This window comes from Dendropsophus ebraccatus, chromosome 1 (assembly GCF_027789765.1).
Source record: "Dendropsophus ebraccatus isolate aDenEbr1 chromosome 1, aDenEbr1.pat, whole genome shotgun sequence".
Classification (NCBI taxonomy): Eukaryota; Metazoa; Chordata; class Amphibia; order Anura; family Hylidae; genus Dendropsophus; species Dendropsophus ebraccatus.
In genome coordinates, this window is record NC_091454.1 from 124,258,565 (window position 1) to 124,283,243 (window position 24,679).

The window sequence follows — 24,679 nt, forward strand, 5'->3', positions numbered from 1 at the left end:
ACACTATGTTCACTCAATGTCGTTTTTATGTAAGGAACGGATGCCAATTGCAGTGGGATCAGCGTTCGTTCTTTACTGCAGGGGTGGCATTGCATTGAAGTTCACACATCATGCCCGTTAAAATAATGTACAGTACCTGACTATTATTTCCAGGTGCTGTCTACCGAACAGCATCCAGAAATAATAGCTGTTCACACAATGTAAAGTCAAGCGGTGGCCGCACTTTACATTGAAGTGAATGTCTAATTGATTTGTGGGCACACTCGAATTGTAAAAAAAAAAATTTCCTGAAGCCAATACAGAGGTATCAGCTGCAGGAACATCCTGAATGCAGCCCAACGGCCAGCAGTTTAACAGTGTCCGTTGCTACAGACGCTGTTAAATGTTGTGTGAACATAGCCATACACACAGAAATTATTCTTGAACTATAAATTTAACATTAAAAAATGGAACTACAGAGAATTACCAGGTACAAAGTTACTGTAAATTGGAGATAGATCCACTGTTAAGTTGTCCTCAACATAAGTTGTCTTGGTTGATGATCATGCACCACCCATTCAATGACTAGTGGGTTCCAAGGCAGCAGCAAACTGTACTATTTTGCTGTACAGGGTGGTGCATAACCTGGCACAAAGTGAAGGTTTTGAGATTTGCCTCATGATATTACCTTTGTTTTTTGTCTATCTGATAAACATTTTAATAAAATGTATTATTTTAAAAGATGTTGTAAGGCACATTTATGCCTATTAGATTGGCTTAACTGGCTATGGAAAGGTACCATGTGAGACCCTTTGCTGAACCCATGTTAGGGCAGAAGCAGAGCTTACAATATGAATGGAGGTTGTCAATTTCCAGGGATTGGTCCAATAAGTACACATTAAGTTATGTTTGGTTTAAAATTAGGAGGCTATCTAAAGCATGACTAAATGGTTATAGCAATATGATTGATGTACCGGTCTATAGTATAAATAATTATTAACATGTGATATTAAATAAACAGTTGAAACTAATCAGAAACTATGCATTGGCATATCATTGAAACATATTGGCCCAGATTTATCAATCAGTCTTAGACAAAAATTGCACACATTGTTGGCTCTGACAGATTTATAATTTGGGCCCTTCCATATTTTCAGTTACTGCTTGTAATGTTATATAGATTGGAGAAACAAATCTGTGTTCATGTAATCCATCTGTACAAATTCAAATTCAACAAAAGTATTAGCAACAATACATTTGTACTTAATGTGACATGTAATATTAAATTAAAAAAAGAAATATCTATACATAGTTTATGCCAAATGTTGAATAAAAAAAATTGGAACTCTAATGATTTGTAAAAAAAAATGGTGTCTTAAAATAAACGCTTAAAATACTCAGAATGAAAAGTAAAAATTTGGAAGGAAAACTTAGATTTCTATTGCGATACCGTAGCGAGCAAACAAACAAAATAATCCAAGCAATGTAAAGTTTTTTTTTTTTTTTTTTTTAGTACAGGCTGCAACCAACAGGAGTTGTCAGCCATCTAAAGTCTCTTGCCAAGCCTCCTGTGAAGATTTCATATATCTTGTTTACTTGACGCTGCAGCTAGTCACTGGCCTCAGTGGTCACATGTAATTTACTCTATTCGCTATGACCCAGTATCATAATTTGTCCCCTGTTATAGTCACAAAGATTTATGCTATTGTCAAAAGGTAGTGTTATTTCCTTCATGTGTCATTGGTTTAAACGTCTGATCAGTGTATGGTTACATTCACACAGTGTTTTGGTCCCGTTTATTAGTTCCACTGAACTCAGTGATGAAAACGGCTGTTATTTTCCATTCAGTGAAATGTGACATATAATTATGTGTAAAACTTTTTTTCGACTGTAAACGCTCAAAAGAAAAAAAATCTGTTTTTAGAACATTTTTCACACATCCGCTTTCATCCCAAAAATGGTATAATGTAAAGATGAACATAGCAGGTAGAAATTTGTTTTTCAAGCTTCGTGAATTTTGGGTCAAGTACGTTAATATTGGCAAATCAAATCTTAATGAATTTCAATAAAAATGCCAAACTACAGTAGCTACAGTACTGGGACTATTACAGAAGAACAAATTTGTTAACGCATGTTCTTATAAGTGACAAAAATTTGAAAATTAAAACTTAAAAAAATCTCAATCAGATAGTCAATCATCTAATCTAATGAAACCCAGCACTGATCATGTAAAGCACACACTCAGGTCGGTAATAAAACCAAATTTGCTTAACACAGTAGGAGTGGAGTGCTCCATTCACTTATCCCAGTAAATTGGTATAACTTAACAGAAATGCATTGTGCCCAGTGAGTGAATAATATGGACTGTATCTTCACTGGTCCCAGTGAATTCCTATAGGCACCCAGTTCCTTGGTAAACTGGAAACTTGGTTGGCAGCTACAACAAACAATCACCCACAATCAGCTCTCCTATCCTATCCTATGTCCTTAAATGGCTATGTTAGTCTCTTGCTGCTCTGCTCAAACTGCCTGATGTGATCCTGCTCTCTCCTCCATACACAGCCGACTGGTCACCTCCGGAATCGAACCACCTTATATAAAGGGTAAGGGTGAGGTGCCGACACCACAGAGGGACCTGCAGCTGATTGGGTTGATGCTAAGGATTATGGTTAATACCTTTCTCCCGTCCATTGATGCTCCAGACAGCATGTGTTGCTGCCACTTCTTTTTATTTGCTATTTCCTTAATGAATTGGAGGGAATTTGCTTCAAATAACAAAGCGAATTGACGTCCTGATTTGCAGCAAATTTTGATTCACCAGATTTACTTCGCTCATCTCTAGTATAATGCTTAAAACATGGGGAAAAAAATTATTCAAAACTAATGCAAACATGAATGTGCACCTGTATTTATTTATTTATTTTAAATGTAAGTCAATAGCAGACCCATGTAACTGGATAAAAATAAAAAGGTTTAACCGGGCCAATTTCAATTTTTGCATTTTAGTTTTTTCCTCCTTGTGCTAAAAAGGCCATAGCAGTTGCACTTTTTCACCTAGAAACCCACATTAACCCTTATTTTTTTGTGTCACTAATTGTACTTTAGGTGAGACTTATCTGGAAGAGTTTATGTGTTTCAAAAAAGTAAATTGTATCAGACTCTGGTTTAAAACATCATATTGTCTTAGAAGAGAAGAGTACAATGTATCCTAAGAGTTGGCAGCGAGAAAAATGCAGCACTTTCAGCCATCTGGATCCCACCCAATGTTCTAGCAAAAGACTTTAAACATAATGAACATGACACTGGCTTAATGACACTATGAAACCTGTTTATATTTATTGTGTAGAGTCAGGTGGCAAGTATAAAAGCAGTTGTCTTTCATGTCTTGAAAAGGATGCCCAAAAACAAAACAAAGCAAAACTGTGCAATGTCAGTGTATATGGCTTAAAGGGGTTTTGCTATGAAGCAAAACTGCTAAAAATCTGATGTGTATTGCATAGATATATGTAAAGGATTACAAATGTGCTGTTTTTAGAAAAGTAACTTACATCCCTGCACAGTTTTTCTCCCTCATGGAGAATGAACTGTGACCCTGCTGTTGCCATGCAACAGTGCAGACACTTTCCCACAATCCACCTTGCTTGCAGGCTAAGTGAAGATCAATGGAGCCACATCATGGAGGGGCGGCAGTTTCCTCCAACTGGGAGCGGGCCGGCCCACCTGCAATGTTTTAGCCCTGGCCAGTGCCCAGCAATAAAATGGAGCTGTACGCTGGTAATGGGCCACGGTTAAAAAAAAGGAATGTGGCATCAGCTTCCCCGCGGCAGCACCCCTCTATCCATGTGAAAAACTTAAAGCTAATGTACTGCTGGTACACCCGCTTTAAAGGCCATTCCTTCTTCATGAAAGCATTTACAAACTAGCTCTCACACCACTTAGACAAAGTGGTGTCCCTTCAAGTCATTGTTTCACTATTTTGCCTGAGGGGTGTGATAGTTTGCATATCCTTTCTCACCTCTGTTCCGCACCCTATAATTGTAAAATATATTACAAGTAGATGTCAGCTCTCACAGCTGAACACTACCAGGATTACACTGCCACCTACTTTAGAATCAGAAGAAGCAAATGACAAGCCTTAAGGTTGTAGAAAAGATTACAAGCTCCAGTTACCCAAGGACACTTTTTCTTTTTGGGTTACCCTTGCTCCAGCCATCACTAATTGACTCTATTGTTTAGGGAAATGTGCCTCCATTTCATGGAGGAATTGTTTCTATAAATTAAAGACTCATCTTGCTCAAGTAACCACAGTGCCTGGCTACCATTTTGCAGTACACATCACAGCACCCCAGACTACATTGAGATGGACACTATACAAGGTGTGCCAAAGGCACTACAACTACCATGACCTACTCTGCAACTCCCCAATCACTGTAAAGGCCTATGATGTCTAGAAAGTCTCTGTGGAAGTCCTTGAGTTATTGTGATCAACTTTAGAGACATTGACAACCTAAGTGGCCATAATTTAGAATGAAGACTGGACCCATTCAGCACAGTACCATATGGTATCTGATATAACACAACATTTTCAGGGGAAAAACACTTTTTTAAACTACTTTTTCAATACTTTTGCATTCTGAGATAAAGTGATATTTAATGAGATATAGTAGTAATAATGTCATGTAATTTTAGACAATTTCTCAGTTGTTATATTCAGGATGCAAAGGCAACATTTCACTAGCTGGTGTTTGGATGAAATTTAACAGCTAATTATCAGTCTAAAATATAAATTTGTTTGCATTTTAACAAAATCTAATTAACAATTTTAAAAGTAGCCAAAAAATAAGACTGCCTGTGTAAGACTGTCTGTTCTGTATATACCTATAAAATAGGATCTGTGCACAAGATAAACTAGCTTCTATTTAAATGGGCAGTGGTGCTTTAACAGTGAGATGTCAATAGTGAATAAATTCTGGGAGCCTAAGGTGAAACTAAATATTTATCTGCAATCGCTGTGAGCTATCATTATATCATCAATCAATGTTGGTGGTAGCTTTATGGGGTCTTTGAGCAGGTTTATATTTAGTGGAAATTTTGACCTCTTTGTTTGGCTTTATGTTTAACATTTGCCATAGCACTCAACTACTGATACAGTGTATAATATCTGTGAAATATTGTGCTGCTCTTTTTGAGTCCTCTTTTTGATGTACAGATTTTGGCCTGGTCAAGTTTATTAGCAGCTGCTGATAAATGGCTACAAGTAAAAGTAATGTTACTGATCTCTAACCTCCAATCAAATTACTCAGTTAAAGTAATACAGTGAAGCATGCATTCAGAGCAACATAGTTGCTAAGAAAAACAGTGCTCTAGTTCGTAAGGCATGCCTTTGAAGGAAACCACTTTAAAGGAAATGTAGCATCAGAAAGTTACATATTGTTTGAATAAATGTTTTGCAATATACACACACAGTGGTACCTCGGTTCTCAACCTTAATTAGTTCAGGAAGGCAGTTTGAGAACCGAGCAGTCTAAGAACCGAGCAGTGTTTTCCCATAGGAAATAATGTAAATGTGTTTAATTGGTCCCAGCGCCAACCAATAATTACCTATAACACTCATTTATTACATTGAAAAGAGCCCAGTTCAATCACTACAGTACAGAGCAGCACTATACTGTACAGGACATTTTAAACAAGAAACATTCAACAAAACCAGCAATTATAGTACTGTAGTCACTAACTCTTCACTTATCCTTTACTGTATAGAATCCCCCCCCCCCCCCCATCCCAGCTCTGTAAAGTATGGGAGATGGCGGTGCACTGACTGTACTACTTCTGTACAGTATATGCACTCCAGCAGTATTATACAGTACAGGATGGAAGATGGTGGTGCACTGACTGTACTACTACTGCATTGTATATGCACTCCAGCAGTCTTATACAGTACAGGATGGAAGATGATGGTGCCCTGACTGTACTACTACTGTACTGTATATGCACTCCATCAGTCTTCTACAGTACTGTACTGTATGTGATGCCTCACCAGTGCTAAACTCACCATCCATGCTCGCAAAAACATTCAGATACCGAGCAAAGTTTAAATTCTCAACGTTACTTCCAGGTAAATTTTCGTTTGGATACTGCTCAATAACATACATGCAATGTTTTGGCGTCTCAATGACGTTTTTTTCAAGCATGCAGTGCTGCTCTCTTGGAGAGTGTAGATAGATAGATAGATAGATAGATAGATAGATAGATAGAGTAATAATAATATTTATTTGTATAGCGCCAACAGATTCTGCAGCACTTTTTTTTATATATAAATACAATACATGTTATATTTATACTAAATTATACAATAAATTATTTAAAATAAAAAAAGATACAAACAGAGTTAGAGACCTGCTCCTAAGAGCTTACAGACTAGGATGACTGGGGGTGAAAGGAGAGGCAACAAGTACTTTATTTGCCAATGTTCCAGTCATTGTACATATATAGATATATACTTGTTTTACACCATCTATTTTTTAACAAAATCCTAAATGCTCCAATTTGGAAATCAGCTTAGTATAAGAAAAATGCTAGTCATGGGACAAGAGGAACAAGCATTTAATCTTTGCTGAATGACTAGGGACAGTAGTCAAGTCCAGGGCACTTTGAGTCATTAATTGCCCTGAACTATTTAATCTTGAAAGAGTAAAGGGCCTATTACACGGGTCGTTAGAGGAGCAAACGAGCGCTCTCAGCGCTCGTTTGCTCCTCGTTCCCCGCTCGCTGCCGCCGCTATTCAGCGCGGCTGCAGCGAGCGGGTGAGTGCGGAGGGGGTGGCGGGGAGCTTCGGGGGGCTGCCCGGGTGTTCGCTAGAGCGACGGCAGCAGATCGCTGCTGTATCAGTCGCTTGTTTTTCAACATGTTGAAAAACAAGCGACTGCAACGATCAGCCGACATGAACGATGTCGGCTGATCGTTGCACTCTATTCCACGGGACGATTATCGTCCGTAGCGGCCGATATCGGCCGAATACGGACGATAATCGTTCCGTGGAATAGGGCTTTAACATAGACAAAGCTTGTTCTTCAAATATCAAAATTTCATTTCAAACACACACATTTTCTTTAATAAAATTACAAAACTTTATTAAAGAAATGTGTTCAAAAATTATTAATAATTTACTGGAATACCCCTTTAATAAAACAGATGCCTTGTGCTTTGTTTATCTATTAGTGACAAGACAAATATTGACTTTGGGTCATACTTTGTTGTGTACTTCTACTCTGTAGATCAAAGACTTATTTCTGAACCTAAAACAAATATTTGAGAATATAATGTATTCCAAGAAAAACATTGCATACATGAAGCATAATAATTAAAAAAAAAAAAGAAGAAAAAGAAGGAAGAGCTGTTGAGATACAAAAAGTCAAGTCATTTCAAATTGTTCCAAAAAAGCAAATCTGCATACTGAGTTTCAAGCCACATACTGTAGCTTATCCATGTAGAAAAGAGAAAGAAACTGCTGATGGAATTAGAATCAGAGAGGTCTTATGAGCCCCAACATTTTTATGCTTGTCTAGGGCTCTATTTTTTTTACATTCTTACTGTATACAGTTATGGCTAGGACTCCCTGGCAACCTTGGTAAAATTATGATCATTTTGTGCAAATTACAACCAGAAAAATTACATCAAAACTGCTTTCAGTGCACTGGAGGGACACTGAGCATCCCTCTGCCATCATCTACTCCAGCAGCCACAGCCCGCACAGCTCTGGGAGTCGGGTCGTGACATCACTATGTTGTCCAGGAAGTAAAGTCTTGATGCAGTAGTAAGTGCAGGGAAAAAAGCACTTTATGTGCATTTCCCAAAATAAGTGTAGGAGAATTTACTTCTCCTTTAAGGTGAAAGACTTCTAACATATCTATTTCATTAAGTTAAATGTATGCTAAAATATGTATACTGGTTAACACTATGTTCACACTGCGTATGATTCCGGCCGTAGTGCGAACCGCGAATATACGCACATAGTTTTGAGGTTGATGCGTTCGCTTGAAAATATACGATATACGCCTGCACATTGCACACTACGTATGAGCTTACGGCTGGATTGTAGCTGCGCCGTGAAAAATGAATACGACCATTGTTTGAGGACGGAAATGTTTCAACTCACGGTTGTGGATTTTCATGCAGTCCCGTACGGAGTACTTATTTCAGCCAAATTGAACTTGATTTTTCAATCCAAAAGGTTCTGTGTGGTTTACGAGGCTGGGCGAAGATTTCCAAGTAAATTACCTGTTTCAGATCGCTTCGAAACAAGCTAGGGAAGCATAACTGTACTACGGGCGTATGTTCACGGTTCACGCATCCGGACGCATGTCTATTTTTCCTACGCCCGTAGTTTCAGCCGTACATGTACGGCGGCGTACAAAATGCGGCCGGACTCATACGCAGTGTGAACATAGCCTAATGCTTTATACAAACAACAAAAATGTGTGTTTATATTCAATTTATCTGCAAGGCAAGACATTCAAAATACCATTTGGAACATCTGTCACAGAACACTGAAAAAAAACAGTTAAAGATTTAAAATGAGTTCCCTAAAGATTTGTACTTACCAGAATATCTTTTCCAGCCCATTTACATTCATCCCTCCGAGTATTCGTTACAGGCCATGTAATCTAAAAACGATTAAAAAAAACAAAAAAAACATGAATTTTTTAAAGTTGTCAATGTTGGAACACAATAGAAAGGTCAGATATTTAGGTATTACAAGTATTAAAAGTCTTTAACACTTAGGGGGAGATTTATTTAAACTGGTGTAAAGTAGAATTGTCTTAGTTGCCCCTAGCAACCAATCAGATTTCACCTTTTAATTTTGCAAAAAATCTTTGATGAATGAAAAGTGGAATCTGATTGGTTGCTAGGGGCAACTAAGACAATTCTACTTTACACCAGTTTGATAAATCTCCCCCTTAGTTTTTAAAGAGTACTAAACCCTCTTCCCCAATTAGTATGCAGAGAAACTGCAGCTGCAACCCCCCACTTTACGTCTTCTACTAGATTTTATTACTATATAAATTTTTTGGGTAAATTTTAACACTTCTGTGAGTGCTCCATCTCATAAAAGAGATGATTGCAGCAAATCTGACAAATTTGAATTGCAGCAAATCAGGCATTAAATTTACTTTTTATTGATTCTAAAAAAAATATATATGTATGTATTGTGGCATGGTGGGGCTGTAAGAGGCAGTTCTATGCCTCTGGAGTGGGAATTGGAGTTCAGGTGGAGCTCCTGCTCCATATACTCCACTCCAGTCCAAGAGCTAATGAGGCTCTGAAACCACCTGGTGGAGTTCTATTAGAGACTCCAGAGCTTCCCAGGTGATGGCTCCCAGGTGAAGACTCCCAGTGTGGGAGAACACAGGCAGTGCTAGGCCTGTGGGAGCTGCAGACAAGAAGTCTGGGTGAGACCAGTGGAGCTGGTGATATTGAGCATTAGGCTCATAAGTGACAGCTAGGGAAGCTGTGGTGTTAGTCAGTGGCTAGACGGCCTAGGTTTTATTTTATTGGCAGTGTTGCCTATGTCTTGTGTTTTTTGAACGGATAAATAAAGCTGACTGAGGTCAGTATAAAGCATACAGCACTGACTGGACTGCAATTTGTGATGTGCCAACCGTCTCAGGCCCAGGAGATGGCGATCCCAGCAAGTGAGTAACCCCCAGATTGTCACAGTATATACATACACACACACACACACACACACACACACACACACAGTGGTACTTTGGTACTTCTCAAACTTAATTGGTTCCAGAAAGCAGTTTGATAACTGAGCAGTGTCTTCCCATAGGAAATAATGCAAATAGGTTAAATATGTTCCAGCACCAACCAATAATTACCTACAATACTCATTTATTACATTGAAAAGTGCCCAGTGTTATCCCTACAGTACAGTGCAGAATAGTACTATATTGTACAGGACATTATATACAAGAAATGTTCAGCAAAACCAGTAATTATTGTACAGTAGTCACTAACTCCTCACTCATCCTTTACTGTATAGTGCCCCCCCCCCCCCCCAGCACTGTAACAGATAGGAGATGGTGGTGCACTGACTGTACTACTACTGTACAATATATATACTCCAGCAGTCTTATACAGTACAGGATGGGAGATGGTGGTGCACTGACTGTACTACTACTGCATTGTATATGCACTCCAGCAGTATTATACAGTACAGGATGGAAGATGGTGGTGCACTGACTGTACTACTACTGCATTGTATGTGCACTCCAGCAGTATTATACAGTACAGGATGGAAGATGGTGGTGCACTGACTGTACTACTACTGCATTGTATGTGCACTCCAGCAGTCTTATACAGTGCTGTACTGTATGTGAAGCCCCACAAGTGCTAAACTCACCAGGTACAACCCACCATCCATGCTCGCAAAAACGTTCAGAAACCGAGCACCTCAAGACTGGGTCCCCGAAAAGTGTTTGAGAACCGAGCAAGAGTTTGAGAACCAAACCAAAGCAAAGTTTGAGAACCGAGGTACCACTATATATATATATATATATATATATATATATATATATATATATATATATATATATATATATATATATACATTGGGTTTTAAATTATAAACCCACATTTCAAGAACTTAAGAGTGTATCAAGAAACTGTAACTAGGTGTGTGACCAGGGCACCCTCAGTTATTTTATGATAGTAACATCTAATTTTTGGAGGGTTTAGATACAGGACCTTTAAAATTTCCCAATGTATTATATCAAGATCTTTTAGATAAATTAATAATAAAAATATCTTTAATCAAACCGAGCAGCATCCACTAAGTAAAGGAACAGGTGCTCAGGTATTTATGTTCTTCACATGTATAATAATGTATATATCTTCACACTATTCATATACAGTGCTGTTTTGCATCTTTTGTAATTTAAGATCTATGTGAAAATTGTGACGACAATAAAATCCCAAAGCAAAAATTAGAACTTACTACATAAACTGTTCTAAATTGTCTTGGTATTGTGCCATATAACAGGTATTTAGCCACAGATACATTGCTAATACAGTCTATGATTATCACTAGTCTTTTAATGCTACCTAAGCTCAGTACTCCTTGCAAACTAAAAACAGCTTCGCACCCACTGCAAAATCCAGGGATCCTCACAGTCAATTATTCATGCTTGTCGAAAGGCTTTTAGGAATTAGGTATAGAATAAAACATGATCCTCATTTAATACCACACTATGAATCTATTGGGAACCTTGGATAAAGTAATATAAATAGAATGAAGGGGCAGTTACAAACCAGAACAGATAATTTACACATGTCAAACAAAAGATATTGGCTCTTGCATTAAATCGAGTGAGTAAAACACCTGGATTAATTTGCTTTATCCATTTTTAAGACTTATATTTGTTCTTTTAGCCGCATTAATACTTTTCCTTCATATACAAATTTGAAGGTAAAGTTCGATGAAAGCGAATGTCTAGCACGAGAGCATGAGTTCCAATGCAAATCGTTTGTTTAAAACACCATGGTCATGGACTATGGAGTGTTTGTGTTTTAAACACCAAAGAAACATTTCCATTGGAACTCCTGCCCTGGTGCTGGACATTCGCTTTCTTCACATTTAGTCTGGCTGTGTTGCCTGCAGCAGTTCTGTGCATGGGTGTGGAGACCCAGACAACAGCGTTGAGCGGTTTTTTATTCAAAGGGTAACATTTAGTTGCTTAGAATATTAGTACATAGGTATTAGGCTTGTAAGAGTATTAAAATGGACTTTCAAAGTTTAAGGATTAAATACAAGTATTATAAATTTACTCTCTGAACATACACCATGGGGGAGATTTATCAAACATGGTGTAAAGTGAAACTGGGTCAGTTGCTCCTAGCAACCAATCAGATTCCACCTTTCAAGTTGACTCTGATTGGTTGATAGGGGCAACTGACCCAGTTTCACTTTACACCGTGTTTGATAAATCTCCCCCCATTTTTTTTATAAAAGAAAAAAACGGACGCAGATTCCAATTAAATCAGCGTCCTTTTCTGCAGCAGAGGAATTACACTGAATTCAATGCAATGCAGCCCGCTGTGTTCCGACATCGTTATTTTAAACCTGATCTTTAGAACAGATGTTAACCCCAGAATGCGTATTGGGGGCCTTTTAGGCCCCCATGCTTACTTTTTTGCTATTATCTGCAAAATTACTTAAGTTAGAATTTTGAAACTCCAGGTAATCCTCAAGTATGTCGTTTTTGGTAATATCCAGTTGTTCATATAATTTTTTTCATAGGCATTTCGGTGTAACAATGCTTTTTTTGTGAAAACCACATCTGTACGTGTTGGGGGCCTTTTAGGCCCCCATGTATATTTTATCATTTTCTCAGTAGTGTTTGTGTCTCAAGTTACTTTATTTGTACTCAGTAATGCTGGTGGGGGGGCCAGGGTGTGGATAATGCCATATGAGGATGTCATGTGATTTTGTGAGGGAGTGGTAAGGCCATGACATCATCTCAGGTCCTTCGGAATACAGTAATGAGCTGTGTATAGAGTAATGACGACAGTATACACTGTGAGCTAATTGTGAAGGACCTGAGATAAGATAAGATGTTGAGAGGAAGACTGATTCAGTTTCAGTTTCTCTGATTCTAAGAAGCCTGCAAATGGTAAAGCTATTGAGCTAAAGACATCCAGAGAATTGTACACCACCTAAAATAAAGTATAAAAGGTAAGAGCTGCTGAGGGTGAGAGGAGGGAGGGGGCACATTACCCTTACAGTGTGTCACACACAAGCAAAGAGTGGACAATCTTGTGTTCATTGTTTTTTTCATAGTTTGCTAACATCTAGTCAGCAATGGCGCAGTCTTCCACCAAGCATCTGACTGACCAAGAGATTGAAGCAATTATGTTTCAAAGTGATGATGAAAGTGAACTATCTTTGTCCGATGACGAGTACCTGCCACCAGAGAATCAAACATCCTCAAGTGATTCTTCTTCTTCTGATGATGAAGAAGTGAATACAGTGGATCCTCAAGAAGTGATAAGTAGAACATCCAAAACGAATATTTTTTGGGACAGTAAACCTACATTAGTCGGACGCACTGCAATCCATAATATTGTGAGACAGGCTCAAGGAGCCGTGGGAAGTCCCAGGTACTTTTCCCCTAAAGACGTATTCTGTACTTTTTTTTCTGACAATATGGCAGAAGAGGTCCTTTTATGTTCAAACCTAGAAGGAAGACGTATTACTTCTGCAAAAAATAAGTCCTGGAAAAATATCTCAAAAGAGGAACTTTATGCATACATTGGACTTTTACTGCTGGCAGGAAGTCAAAAATCGTATGATATTCCTATACGAGAATTATTTCTGGACCCACTTTCTGATCCACACTATAAGGCGACAATGTCAGTGGCAGATATGAGGAAATTAGAAGACATATTCGATTTGATTCGATTTGATTCGATTTGATTTGATTCGATTTTTTCATATGTTTGTGAGAAATTTGGAAAAAAATAATTTTTTGGGTTTTATTTGTGAAAAATTAGTAAAATTTTGTTTACTAGTCATATTTTATTTAGCAGTTTTAAAATAAACTTGTAGAAGTTTTATATAAGTGTGTTTTTCCATGTGATTCGCATGGGGGCCTAAAAGGCCCCCAACACGTTAATATGAAGATTTCTGATGTCACGCATTCTAGGGTTAAAATAATGAACATGCCTATCATTTCCAGATGCTATTCGCCTAACAGCGTCCAGAAATAATAGTTGTTCACAAAATGTAAAGTACGGATGATGGCCCTACTTTACATTGTAGTCAATGGTTAATTGAAATGGTGGACACAATTCAATTTTAAAACTATAATGTTCCTGCAGCCAATACAACAGTATCGGCTGCAGGAACATGCCGAACGCAACTCGGGGTTTGGCAGTATAACGCCGTCCATTGTGGTATTATACTAAGTGTAAACATAGCAATAAGGAGTTCAAAGGTTAGTGTCACTCAATGATAGGATTAGTCACTGGACTTCTTACATTAGAGATTTCAATCAATAAAGTTAGACTATGTTCACACAAGGCAAGTAAAGTATTAACCCTTTGAGGACCAGGCCCAAAATGACCCAGTGGACCGCGCAAATTTTGATCTTAGTGTTTCCGTTTTTCCCTCCTCCCCTTCTAAGAGCTCTAGCACTTTCAGTTTTTTATCTACAGGGCCATGTAAGGGCTTATTTGTTACAGGAATAGTTGTACTTTGTAATGGCGTCTTTCATTTTACCACAACATGTATGATGGAATTCCAAATATATTATTTATGAAGATATAAATTGGTGAAATCGCAAAAAAGAATGCAATATGGTAACGTTTGGGGGGCTCCTGTGTCTACGTAATGCACTATATGGTAACAGCGACATGATACTATTATTCTATAGGTCAGCCCGAACACAACCATATGCAGGTTACACAGATTCTCTAATGTTATATATTTTTTTTAAATGAAATCCTTTTTTTTGGCAATTAAATATTAATAAAATGGGCCTATTGTGACGCTTATAACGGTTTTATTTTTTCACCTACGGGGCTGTATGGGGTGTAATTTTTTCCGCCATGATCTCTAGTTTTTATTAATACCATATTTGTGAAGATCGGACGTTTTGATCACTTTTTATTAATTTTTTTATATATATAATGTAACATAAAATCGGTAATCTGCGCACTTTTTTCCCTCTTTTCGTGTACGCCGTTTACCGTTTGCAATGACGCTTGTTATATTTTAATAGATCGGACAATTACGCACGCTACGGTATATTATATGTTTATTTGTTTATTTATTTTTATATGTTTTATTTATATAATGGGAAAGGGGGGTGATTTCAACTTTTATTGGGGGACGGGTTTTGGGGTAGTGTGTTAGTGTTTTTAACTTTTTTTTTTTACACATTTGAAGTCCCTTTGGGGGACTTTTACATAGATTAGTTTGATTTGTACACTGATGAATGCTATGCCATAGGCATAGCATTGATCAGTGTTATCGGCGCTCTGCTCATTGAGCCTGCCTGTGCAGGCTCAGTGTAGCAGATCGCCGATCGGACCGCACGGAGGCAGGTGAGAGACCTCCGTCAGTCCGTTTTACCGATCGGGACCCCTGTAGTCACACTGCGGGGGTCCCGATCGGTAAGTGACAGGGGACTCCCCCTGTCACTTACACTTAAACGCCGCGGTCGCGCCGCGATCGCGGCATTTAAGGAGTTAATGACACGCGGCAGCGCGATCGCTGCAGCGTGTCATTGCCGGTGAGGTCCCGGCTGCTGATTGCAGCCGGCCCCCACCTGCTATGAAGCGCGCTCCGCTCCGGAGCTCGCTTCATAGCGGGAATAACACCCAGGGCGTACAGTTACGCCCTAGGTCGTCTGGGGACAGACTTCCATGGCGTAACTATACGCCCTGGGTCGTCTAGGGGTTAATCAAGGCCATTGTTGTCAATTTGCAACACAACCGTGATTAATACTTTACTTACATTGTGCTGCAGCTAGAGGTACTCCCAGCCGGAGTGTATACACATAGTATACCTTCCAGCTGGAATCGCTAACAACCACGCAAAAAACTGACATGTCAGTTTTCAGTGGCCGCTATTCATTAAATAGTGGCCGCAGAGAACCTGTTGGTGCACACAATGGAGCGTGCAACTCCAGCCGTACTCTCCATTGTGTGCAATGTTGAATTGGGATGTGGGCACATACATCAGAAATGGCCGGGATAATCTTCAATAACATCGGCCGTTCTGTGATCCAGCCGGATCACAGAACGGCCGTTTTTCAGTGTGTAAACATGACCTTACTAAACTACTAAATCTTTTCCCATAAAGATATTTTGTATATCAATCTGCTCTGCTTCTGCTCTATAACACCAGCCTTTTCATGATGACAGGCTCTCTTTATACAACGTGATAAACACGAAAGAAAGAAAGAAAGAAAGCTTTAGAAATTTCCACAGTAAGTCATGTTTTTTAGACCTTACATGGCGCTCCCTGCTGCCACCTCTGCTTGTGTCAGGAATTGTCTAGAGCAGGAGGTGGCGAAAGGTAGTACTGTGTTGGACTGAAACAAACTAAAGTGATACTTTGGTTTAACCCTTTCTGGACCGGGCTAATTTTTCATTTTTGGGTTTTCCTTTTTTCCTCCTTGTGCTTAAAAGGCCATAGCACTTGCACTTTTACACCTACAGACCCATATGAGCCCTTATTTTTTGCGACACTAATTGTACTTTGCAATGACAGGCTCAGTTTTTTCAAAAAATATGCTGCAAAACTAGAAAAAGATTATATGTGCGATGAAATTGAAGAAAAGGAATTCTTTTTCTTTGGGGGGGATTCGTTTTTACGCCCTGTGTCCTATGGAAAAACTGATATATATGTTTCTCAAGTCGGTACAATTAAAACGATAGGTAATATGTATAACTTTTATATTATGTGATGGCTTTTAAAAAATTCAAACCATTGTTAACAAATATATGTTCCTTAAAATCGCTCCATTCCCAGGCTTATAGCGCTTTGGTCTATGTGGCTGTGTGAAGTGCCATGATGTGTTCATTCTATCGGTACCTTGTTTGCGCATATGCAACATTTTTTCTGGATTTGATGCGACCATAAATGCACAATTTTGCATTTTGGGATTCTTTTGTGTTTACACCGTTTACCGTGAAAGATCAGGAATTAATAGTTGGGGCGATTACGCACACGGCGATACCAAACAAGTTTATTTACTTTTATTTATAACATGGGAAAATGGGGGTGATTCTGACTTTTATTAGGGGAGGGGGCTTTTTCTTAATAATAACACTTTTTTTTTTTTTTTTTTTTTTTACACATATACTAGAAGCACCCCTGGGACCACCAGGGAACAGCTACAGTAAGTCTTCAGATGGAGCTGTTAACTTTGACAGCTGCATCTGAAGACGTAATTAGCGGGCACGGCGATCGGACCGTGCCCACTAATAGCCGCGGTCCCGGGTTACATGCGGCCCTGCTCTGAACTCCCCCACCCGTGCGAGGACGTACAGTTACGCCCTAGTGCGGGAAAGGGTTAAGAGTAGCTTGGATTAAGAGCGTTTTGCAAGAAAAGCTCACAGTTTTTCAAAATTCTAACTTGGTTTAAGAGCATTGCTTTGGTTTAAGAGCTGCCTGTACTGGGTGGGAGGGCGAGTGGGGGAGGGGCATGGCCTGCACAGGGTGGTCTACAGCAGGGGCTTACATCAGGGGACAGGACTGTGAAGGTAGTCTTTTCATAGCTGGACAGCTATCCCTGGACAGAGAGTGCTGCATTCATGTGCCCACATATAACCTACACATTCCTTCATGATCCCTGCAGTCTTTGTCAGCCCTTGTGTTTCCCATTCTCTCTATTCATGCTATAATGTGCCTGCACTTACACTCAGCCATTCACACTGCTATATATAAAGTTTCTGTCTCTTTCCTCCTGCACAGCTCTGTGATTCTAACTTCCTGATTGGTCCATGCTGAACACACCCCTTTCTCCATTGCTGTCATGTGACCACACAGCCCTCTGACAGCAGCCCTGCTTTTCTATTCTAGCACGTTGTACTACCTTAATGCATTATGGGGATCTGCACCTCTATTCTGTATCTACAAACTGCGGCTGTTTTTTCACATTTATGCACTTACTATAAGTTTAACTCCACATGCTGATTGCTATACTGTACAGTAACTATAATATAATTGGCATATTGGCAACTGTTTCTAAATGTTTGTTTCATCTATTCTACATGTTATGCAGAATAAAAAATCATTATTTTTGGGGTGTGGAACCAATTGTCTGTATATGGCTATGTCCACACAAGGTTTTTTCCCGTTTAAAATAACGTCCCTCATTTTGAGTCCATCATTTAGCAGCCTGGCCTCCCCTTTTTTTTCTAGTTTGGGATTATTAATTGGACTTCGGGTGTGGCTTAATTGAAAAGTCCATTGAGTTTAACCCCTTAGTGACTGCCAGATCGGCTTTTACGGTGGTCACTACTGGGCTTTATTCTGTCCCCTTCTAAATTTTATGTCGGGGACAGAATAAATGGTACCGGAACTGCAGGAGATCAGCTGTCAGCATGACAGCTGATCTCCTGCTGCAACTATCTGGAGCGGTAATTTACCGCTATGGGTAGTCTTAACCCGTTATATGCCACTGTCAAATCATGACAGTGGCATGTAACGGGTTCTGGTCAGATGCGGTACTATATTCACCTGATCGAAAGTCCCACGGCCTCTGATCATTGCCATGGCAATCCGGGGGCCTTCTGAAGGCCCCCAAGATTGCCAGGTTGAAGCCTCTACACAGCCATATGTAGCTCGTTGCTGACATAGACAATACACTGCACTACAGTAGCAGTGCAGTGTATTGTAACAATGATCAAAAGATCACTGCTTAGTATACACAAGTGTATAGTAATGTACACTAGTGTAAAAGTGAAAAAAGTTTGCACCAAAACACACAGACAAAAATCCCCCCAGCCCCCCCAATAATAATGCATTATATTTAGAGATGAGCGAACCAGGTTCGGGTTCGAGACGATCCGAACCCAATCGGTCAGCATTTGATTAGCGGGGGCTGCTGAAGTTGGATAAAGCTCTAAGGTTGTCTGGAAAACATGGATACAGCCAATGACTATATCCATGATTTCCACATAGCCTTAAGGCTTTATCCATGTTCAGCAGCCACCGCTAATCCAATGCCAAAAGTTCGAGTTCAGATCAACTCGAGCATGCTCCAGGGTTCGCTCATCTCTAATTATATTCCCTATACATAAAACATTACATAAAACCCTGGAAAAAAACCCCATAAAATCTATATCTGTTTGGTATCTCCATGTCCGTAACGAGCCAATCTATAAAACCATTTTTTTAATTATATTACACGACACACGCTGTAGAAGAAAAATAGAGAAAAAAAGCACCAGAATTGGTGTATTTCATCAATCCGCTTCAGAAAATACATCATAAAAGAGATCAAAATGTCATATGCATGTAATATATGGTATCAATAAAAACTACACATCTTTCCGCAAAAAATGAGCCCAAAGCCAGATAAAATCGTTATGGATCTTGCAATGTGGCAACAGTTTTTATCCTATTTTTCAGGAAGATAGTTTCTATTGTGCCAAAGTGGTAATAATAATAATTAAAAAAAAACTATAGAAATTTGATATCGACATAACCGTAGTAACCCAGAGAATACAATAATTATGCTATTTTTACCGCATGCAAAATAATGTAAGTTAGATTTTTTTAAAAACAGAAAAAATTATTATTTTTCCAATTTTTTATGATATTTTGATGTTTTTAACAAAAAAACACATGATAGTGACCAAATTTTGCCCCTAATATAAAGTGCAATATGTCACTAAAAAACTCAGAATCTCAGAATCGCTAGCATACATTACTGCATCACGACGCTATAATCGCATTAAGTGACACAGGTCACATTTTGAAAATTTAGCTTGATCATGAAAGCCCAAACTAGCTGCAGCACTAAGGGGTTATTAGAAAAAATGGAGAAAGAACGATGACAAAAGATAAACTGTGTGTAAACAACTAATGTCTAAAATGTCCGCTGTTTGTAAAAGACGTCCAAAAATAATAATCATGTTTATTATTTTGAGGTCTACGGTAAAAACGTCCATTATTCAATACATTGTGTGCATTGGACGCCCATCTTCCCATTGACTTTAATGCATTGCCATTGCAGTCAGTTAAATTGCGGCAATTTTTTTATTTTTTTTTTCAAATATCAAAATCGGGTGCCTTTTCTTTATTTTTGACGTTGTGTGAACATAGCGATCAGTGATTTCTTAAGGGAAAATTTGCTTTGGTTTAACAGTGGATTTGGATTACAAGCATGGTCCTGGAACAAATTATGCTCGTAATCCAAGGCACCACTGTACATGATTTTTCTCAGGGGCATACAATTGTTTTTCAAAAAGAGGTAATTTCCAAGTCTGTGTAACTTTATTGTTTATGTTTTTGGTGGACATGGTCATGGTATAACATAGGCGTGGTGTTACCTCAGTAAGACTTTGGTTTACTTAAATTCTTAAACAGATACTATAATCAAAAAGAAGTTTATTTTGAACTGTAACATTTCCTGTCAGAGTATACAATGTGGCAGTTCTCACTATCATCAGCCAGCATAACCTGGTATAACCACATATAGGTCAGGGAAATATACAATTTATATATGTTTTGCTTTAATATTTTGCTATGTAAATAGATATCAGTGGATACATTTTACTAGGAACCTAAATAAGTATGAGCAATGTTTCAGCTGGCTCCATATGCTGCAGTCAATAAACTCTATTTTGACTTGTCACACTTGAAGAGTGTTAAAGTTGAAAGTAAATTTCAGAGAGACCTCTCAGATGGAATTCTGGAATATGAAACTTGAATGAATGGCAATCTGAAAGATCATGTTATGTCTACATTATTACTATTACTACATGGCTGTCATAACATTCCTTTTGAATAACACTTTTACTATAAATGACTCTGCGTTATGATGTTTTACACTGTATGAAAAAAATTTTTAGGACCATATAATACGTTGTATGGGGGAGTGCCTGTACGGTGCCGTTCTCTCCACGGGTCCCAGGCCGGAGCTGAAGCACAGGAGGCAGGTCGGCCCACCCCCGGTGGGTTGGGTTCCCCGCCCCTGTATGATACGGCTCCATTGATTCTTATGAAGCCATGTCATGGAATTTCCTCCCACTGGAGATCGATTGGGCCCATCTGCACCTTTTAGCTTTTTAATAAATTTCCCCTATAGTGTTTTACAATTTTGCTTTCCTAAAAAAGTAACTATTGATGATTTTTGACAACAATATGGGTTTGTGCACACAAATTCTTGCTGTTATGATATATATATATATATCGGGACTGGTCTTATAATCCAAATCCACTCTTAAACCAAAGCAAATATTCCCGTAAGAAATTATTGAAATGTAGACAATTGGTTCCATACCCCAAACGTTCTGAATAACATGTAGAACTAGTGAAACAAACATTTAGAAAAAGCTGAATATGTCATATTATAAGTTACTGTAGAGTATAGCAACCAGCATGTGGTGTTTAATGTATAGTATGTGTATAAACCTGAAAAAAAAGATGTAGTTTGTAGATGGAACTGCAGATCCCTATAATGCAGTAAAGTAGTACAACAGGCTAGAATAGAGAAGCAGGGCTGCTGTCAGAGGTCTGTTTGGTCACATGACAGCAATGGGGAAGGGGTGTGTGTCCAGCTTAGACCAATCAGGAAGTGAGAATCACAGTGCTGTGCAGGAGGATAGAGACAGAAACCTCTCTATACAGCAATGTGAATGACTGAGTGTAAGTGCAGGCATATTATAGCAGCAGTATGTATAGCTGAGTGTAAGTGCAGTCACATTATAGCAGGAATGGAGAGCTTGGGAAACACAAGGACTGACAGATACTGCAGGGAGTATGAAGGAATGAGCAGGGCAGATGTGGGAACAGTATAGCAGCACTCTCTGTCAGGGGAGAGAGACGTTACAGCTATGAAGAGATTACCTCAACAGTCCTGTCCCCTGATTTAAGCCCCAGAAGTGGATCTGCCATGATTTGGAAGATGAGGGAGACTTCCTGGGTCAGATTACAGTGCTGTAGACCACGCTATGCAGACCATACCCCTCCCCACTCGCCCTTCCACCTAGTACAGGGAGCTCTTAAACCAAAGCAATGCTCTTAACTCTTAGAGGACCGGGCCAATTTAAATTTTTGCCTTTTCGTTTTTCCCTCCTTGTGCTTAAAAAGCCATAGCACTTGCATTTTTTCACCGAGAACCCCACAGGCTGAATTTTTTCATAAAGTACACTGCGAAACCAGAAAAAAATCCAATGTGTGGTGAAATTGAAAAAAAAAAAAAAAAAGCATTTCTTTTATTTGGGGTTTTTGTTTTTACGCCGTTTGCCCTGGGGTAAAACTGACTTGTTATATATGTTCCTCAAGTTGTTACGATTACAACTATATGTAACATGTATAACTTTTATTGTATCTGATGACCAGTAACAAATTCAAACCCGTTAACAAATATATGTTCCTTAAAATAGCTCTATTCCCAGGCTTATAGCGCTTTTATCCTTTGGTCTATGTGGCTGTGTGAGCTGTCATTTTTTGTGCCATGATGTGTTCTTTCTATCCGATTCGCAACACTAGGAGCCGGCATCAGCGACATTACGGCGCTGAGCCCGGCCGGAGCAGGATGTGTGGATCGCTCCTCTGGGACAACGTCCCAAAAGAGCGATCCACCCCACTAGACACCAGGGATGGCTGCATTCAAGTAATCAGCTGTCAACTTTGACAACTGCATCTGATTACTTTATTAGCAGGCACGGCGATCAGACCTTTGCCGCTAATAGCCGCGGCCCCGGGCTACATGTGGCACCGGGACCGCAGTGGTTCAGTGCGCGGGCCCGCTCTGAACACACGTAGGCGACCCTGTATGTACAGGTATGTCCAGGGTCGCCTAGGGGTTAAACCAAGTCACAATTTTGAAAAACGGTAAGCTCTTCTTGCAAAACGCTCCTAATCTAAGTTACTCTTAAACCGAGGTACCACTGTATATTTAAGAATTTTGACAAGTTAATTCAATGCTCTGAATTCGTTAAAGCGTAACTGTCACATTTTTTTTTTATTGTAGAAATCAGTAGTATAAGCGATTTTAAGAAACTCTGTAATAGGTTTCATCAGCCAAAAAAGCCTCCTTCTGTACTCAAGAAGCAATCTCCCAGCCTCCCCCCCTGACTTCTTATCTGTGCATTATCAGGCAAACACGTCTTCATTACAGAGAAGCCAGTGAAGATGGGCTCTGCTCTCTCCATTGTAAGCCTATGAAGGGGGGAGGGGCTGAGGTAGATGAGGGAGCAGGAAGAGGTGACATGAAGGTCAGCTGTCTGTAGACTCTCTGGGCAGCTAAAACGCTAAATTCAGGTGTCAGAAAGGTCAGTGCTTATCTATGAACTTACTGAGAGAAGATTGCAGGGTGTTGTGCTTTGCAGAAATCCTCCGTGCTCAGTCACTCCTAACAGCCCCTCCCCTCTCCATAGCCACATAATGGAGACAGAAATCCTGCTTCATTTGATGTGAGGGGGGAGGCTGGGAGATTGCTTTTTCAGTACAGAAGGAAACTTTTTTAGTACATGAAACCTATTACAGAGTTTCTAAAAATCGCTTGTACTATAGATATTTATTGTTTTCAGAAAAATGAACCTGAAATGACAGTTACGCTTTAACATATATGTGTACACTGTTTACTTTATAATTATCCTGGCAGAATATCCTGACCTTGTAGGAGGCAGTCGATGGTCCACTTGTGTGATTAGATTGCTGAAGACATGTGTATACATATTAAAGAGGCAGCATCGTTACGTGGATTAATGAAGATATGCAAAATATATCAGATACAGCTGCTGTATACATAGGTATAATGCCTGTTACCATTTACTACATAACACAAGTTACAAGGGACAGTTCTCTTGTGAATGGAGGCTGCAAATTGCACATGTGTTTACATAGAAATTAACCTGGAATCGAAATCCAATTCTCTGGCACTTATACAGCAGGCAGACACAATACTGGTTCCCTTTTTTATTTGTGGATATGTCTTGTACACTTATGGTCACTCCTTTCTGCTACAATACTATGTCCAGGAGGTGGGAGAAGAGTAGAAAAGTATAGAACTCAAGAAGAATTACTTCTAGCTATATGACATGTGTCCTGCTGGGTCACTGTCCAGAATTAAACTGACCTGTTGGATTCCTGCTACCAAAGTAGCCAAAGTCAATGACCACTAATCCAACAGGCTGCAGTCCTAGACAAGTATCTTCGTGTAATTTCATTCTGTGTAATAGAAATCAGCTATATGCTAGTAATGAGTGAAAGTAATCAAGACAATAAGATTACAACAAATTCAAAAAGGCAATGAATGTACTTTATTCCATATCAAGGTCATATACAATACCTTTTGATAATCTTTGATGTTAGCCAAATTAAATGAAAATATATGATCCTTAGCCCCAACGAAAAGTCTTCCCCGCTCTTCATCTAATGCAAATGTACTGTAACTTGAGCTGTTGGCCAGTCCATTAAATGTGATTAAATTGTTGGAGTCCAACATTTCTAAAAAAAAAAAAAAAGAGAGATAAGTTAGAATGAAAAGCAATTTATGTTAGAAGAAAAATACAAATGTTCTAGATAGTGGTAGTTCTGTAGGTATTCTAATAGTCATGACATGATAAAACTTAATGAGATTAAGTGCAGAAAACAAATGGTCAAGCATTTGAGATGACCCTAAATAGGAATTTCTTAACATGTGTGTGTAACCTTTCGTGTACATATGCTGACCAGTTGTTACAAAGGTCACCTAGAGCATGTTCCTGTAAGCCACAAGGGTCATTATGCCACATTTGACCATGTCCAAAGTGTTTGTCGGGTATACATATCCATATATAGGAACTTAATGTGCATGAATATGGGCTCTGTTACAAAAACAGTTTTAGGCTATGTTCACACTACGCAAAAGTACGGCCATTGTTGCCATTGGCAACAACGGGCGTACTTTTTGTGGAGCGCAACATAACCTTATCTGATATGGGATCCCGGCCGGAGATCCCATACGCT

At 39.1% G+C, this 24,679-nt stretch overlaps 1 protein-coding gene across 1 annotated transcript in view; it reads right to left on the bottom strand.

The window, feature by feature from the left end:
* SEMA3A (semaphorin 3A) overlaps positions 1-24,679 on the bottom strand; it is a 200,898-nt gene that overhangs the window by 121,108 nt on the left and 55,111 nt on the right. Inside the window, exons 2-3 of the mRNA XM_069978371.1 lie at positions 24,021-24,178; positions 8,580-8,642 (exon numbers count right to left, since the gene is read on the bottom strand). Of these exons, the coding sequence (XP_069834472.1) occupies positions 8,580-8,642; positions 24,021-24,178 (221 nt within the window). The remainder of the gene's footprint in view (positions 1-8,579; positions 8,643-24,020; positions 24,179-24,679) is intronic.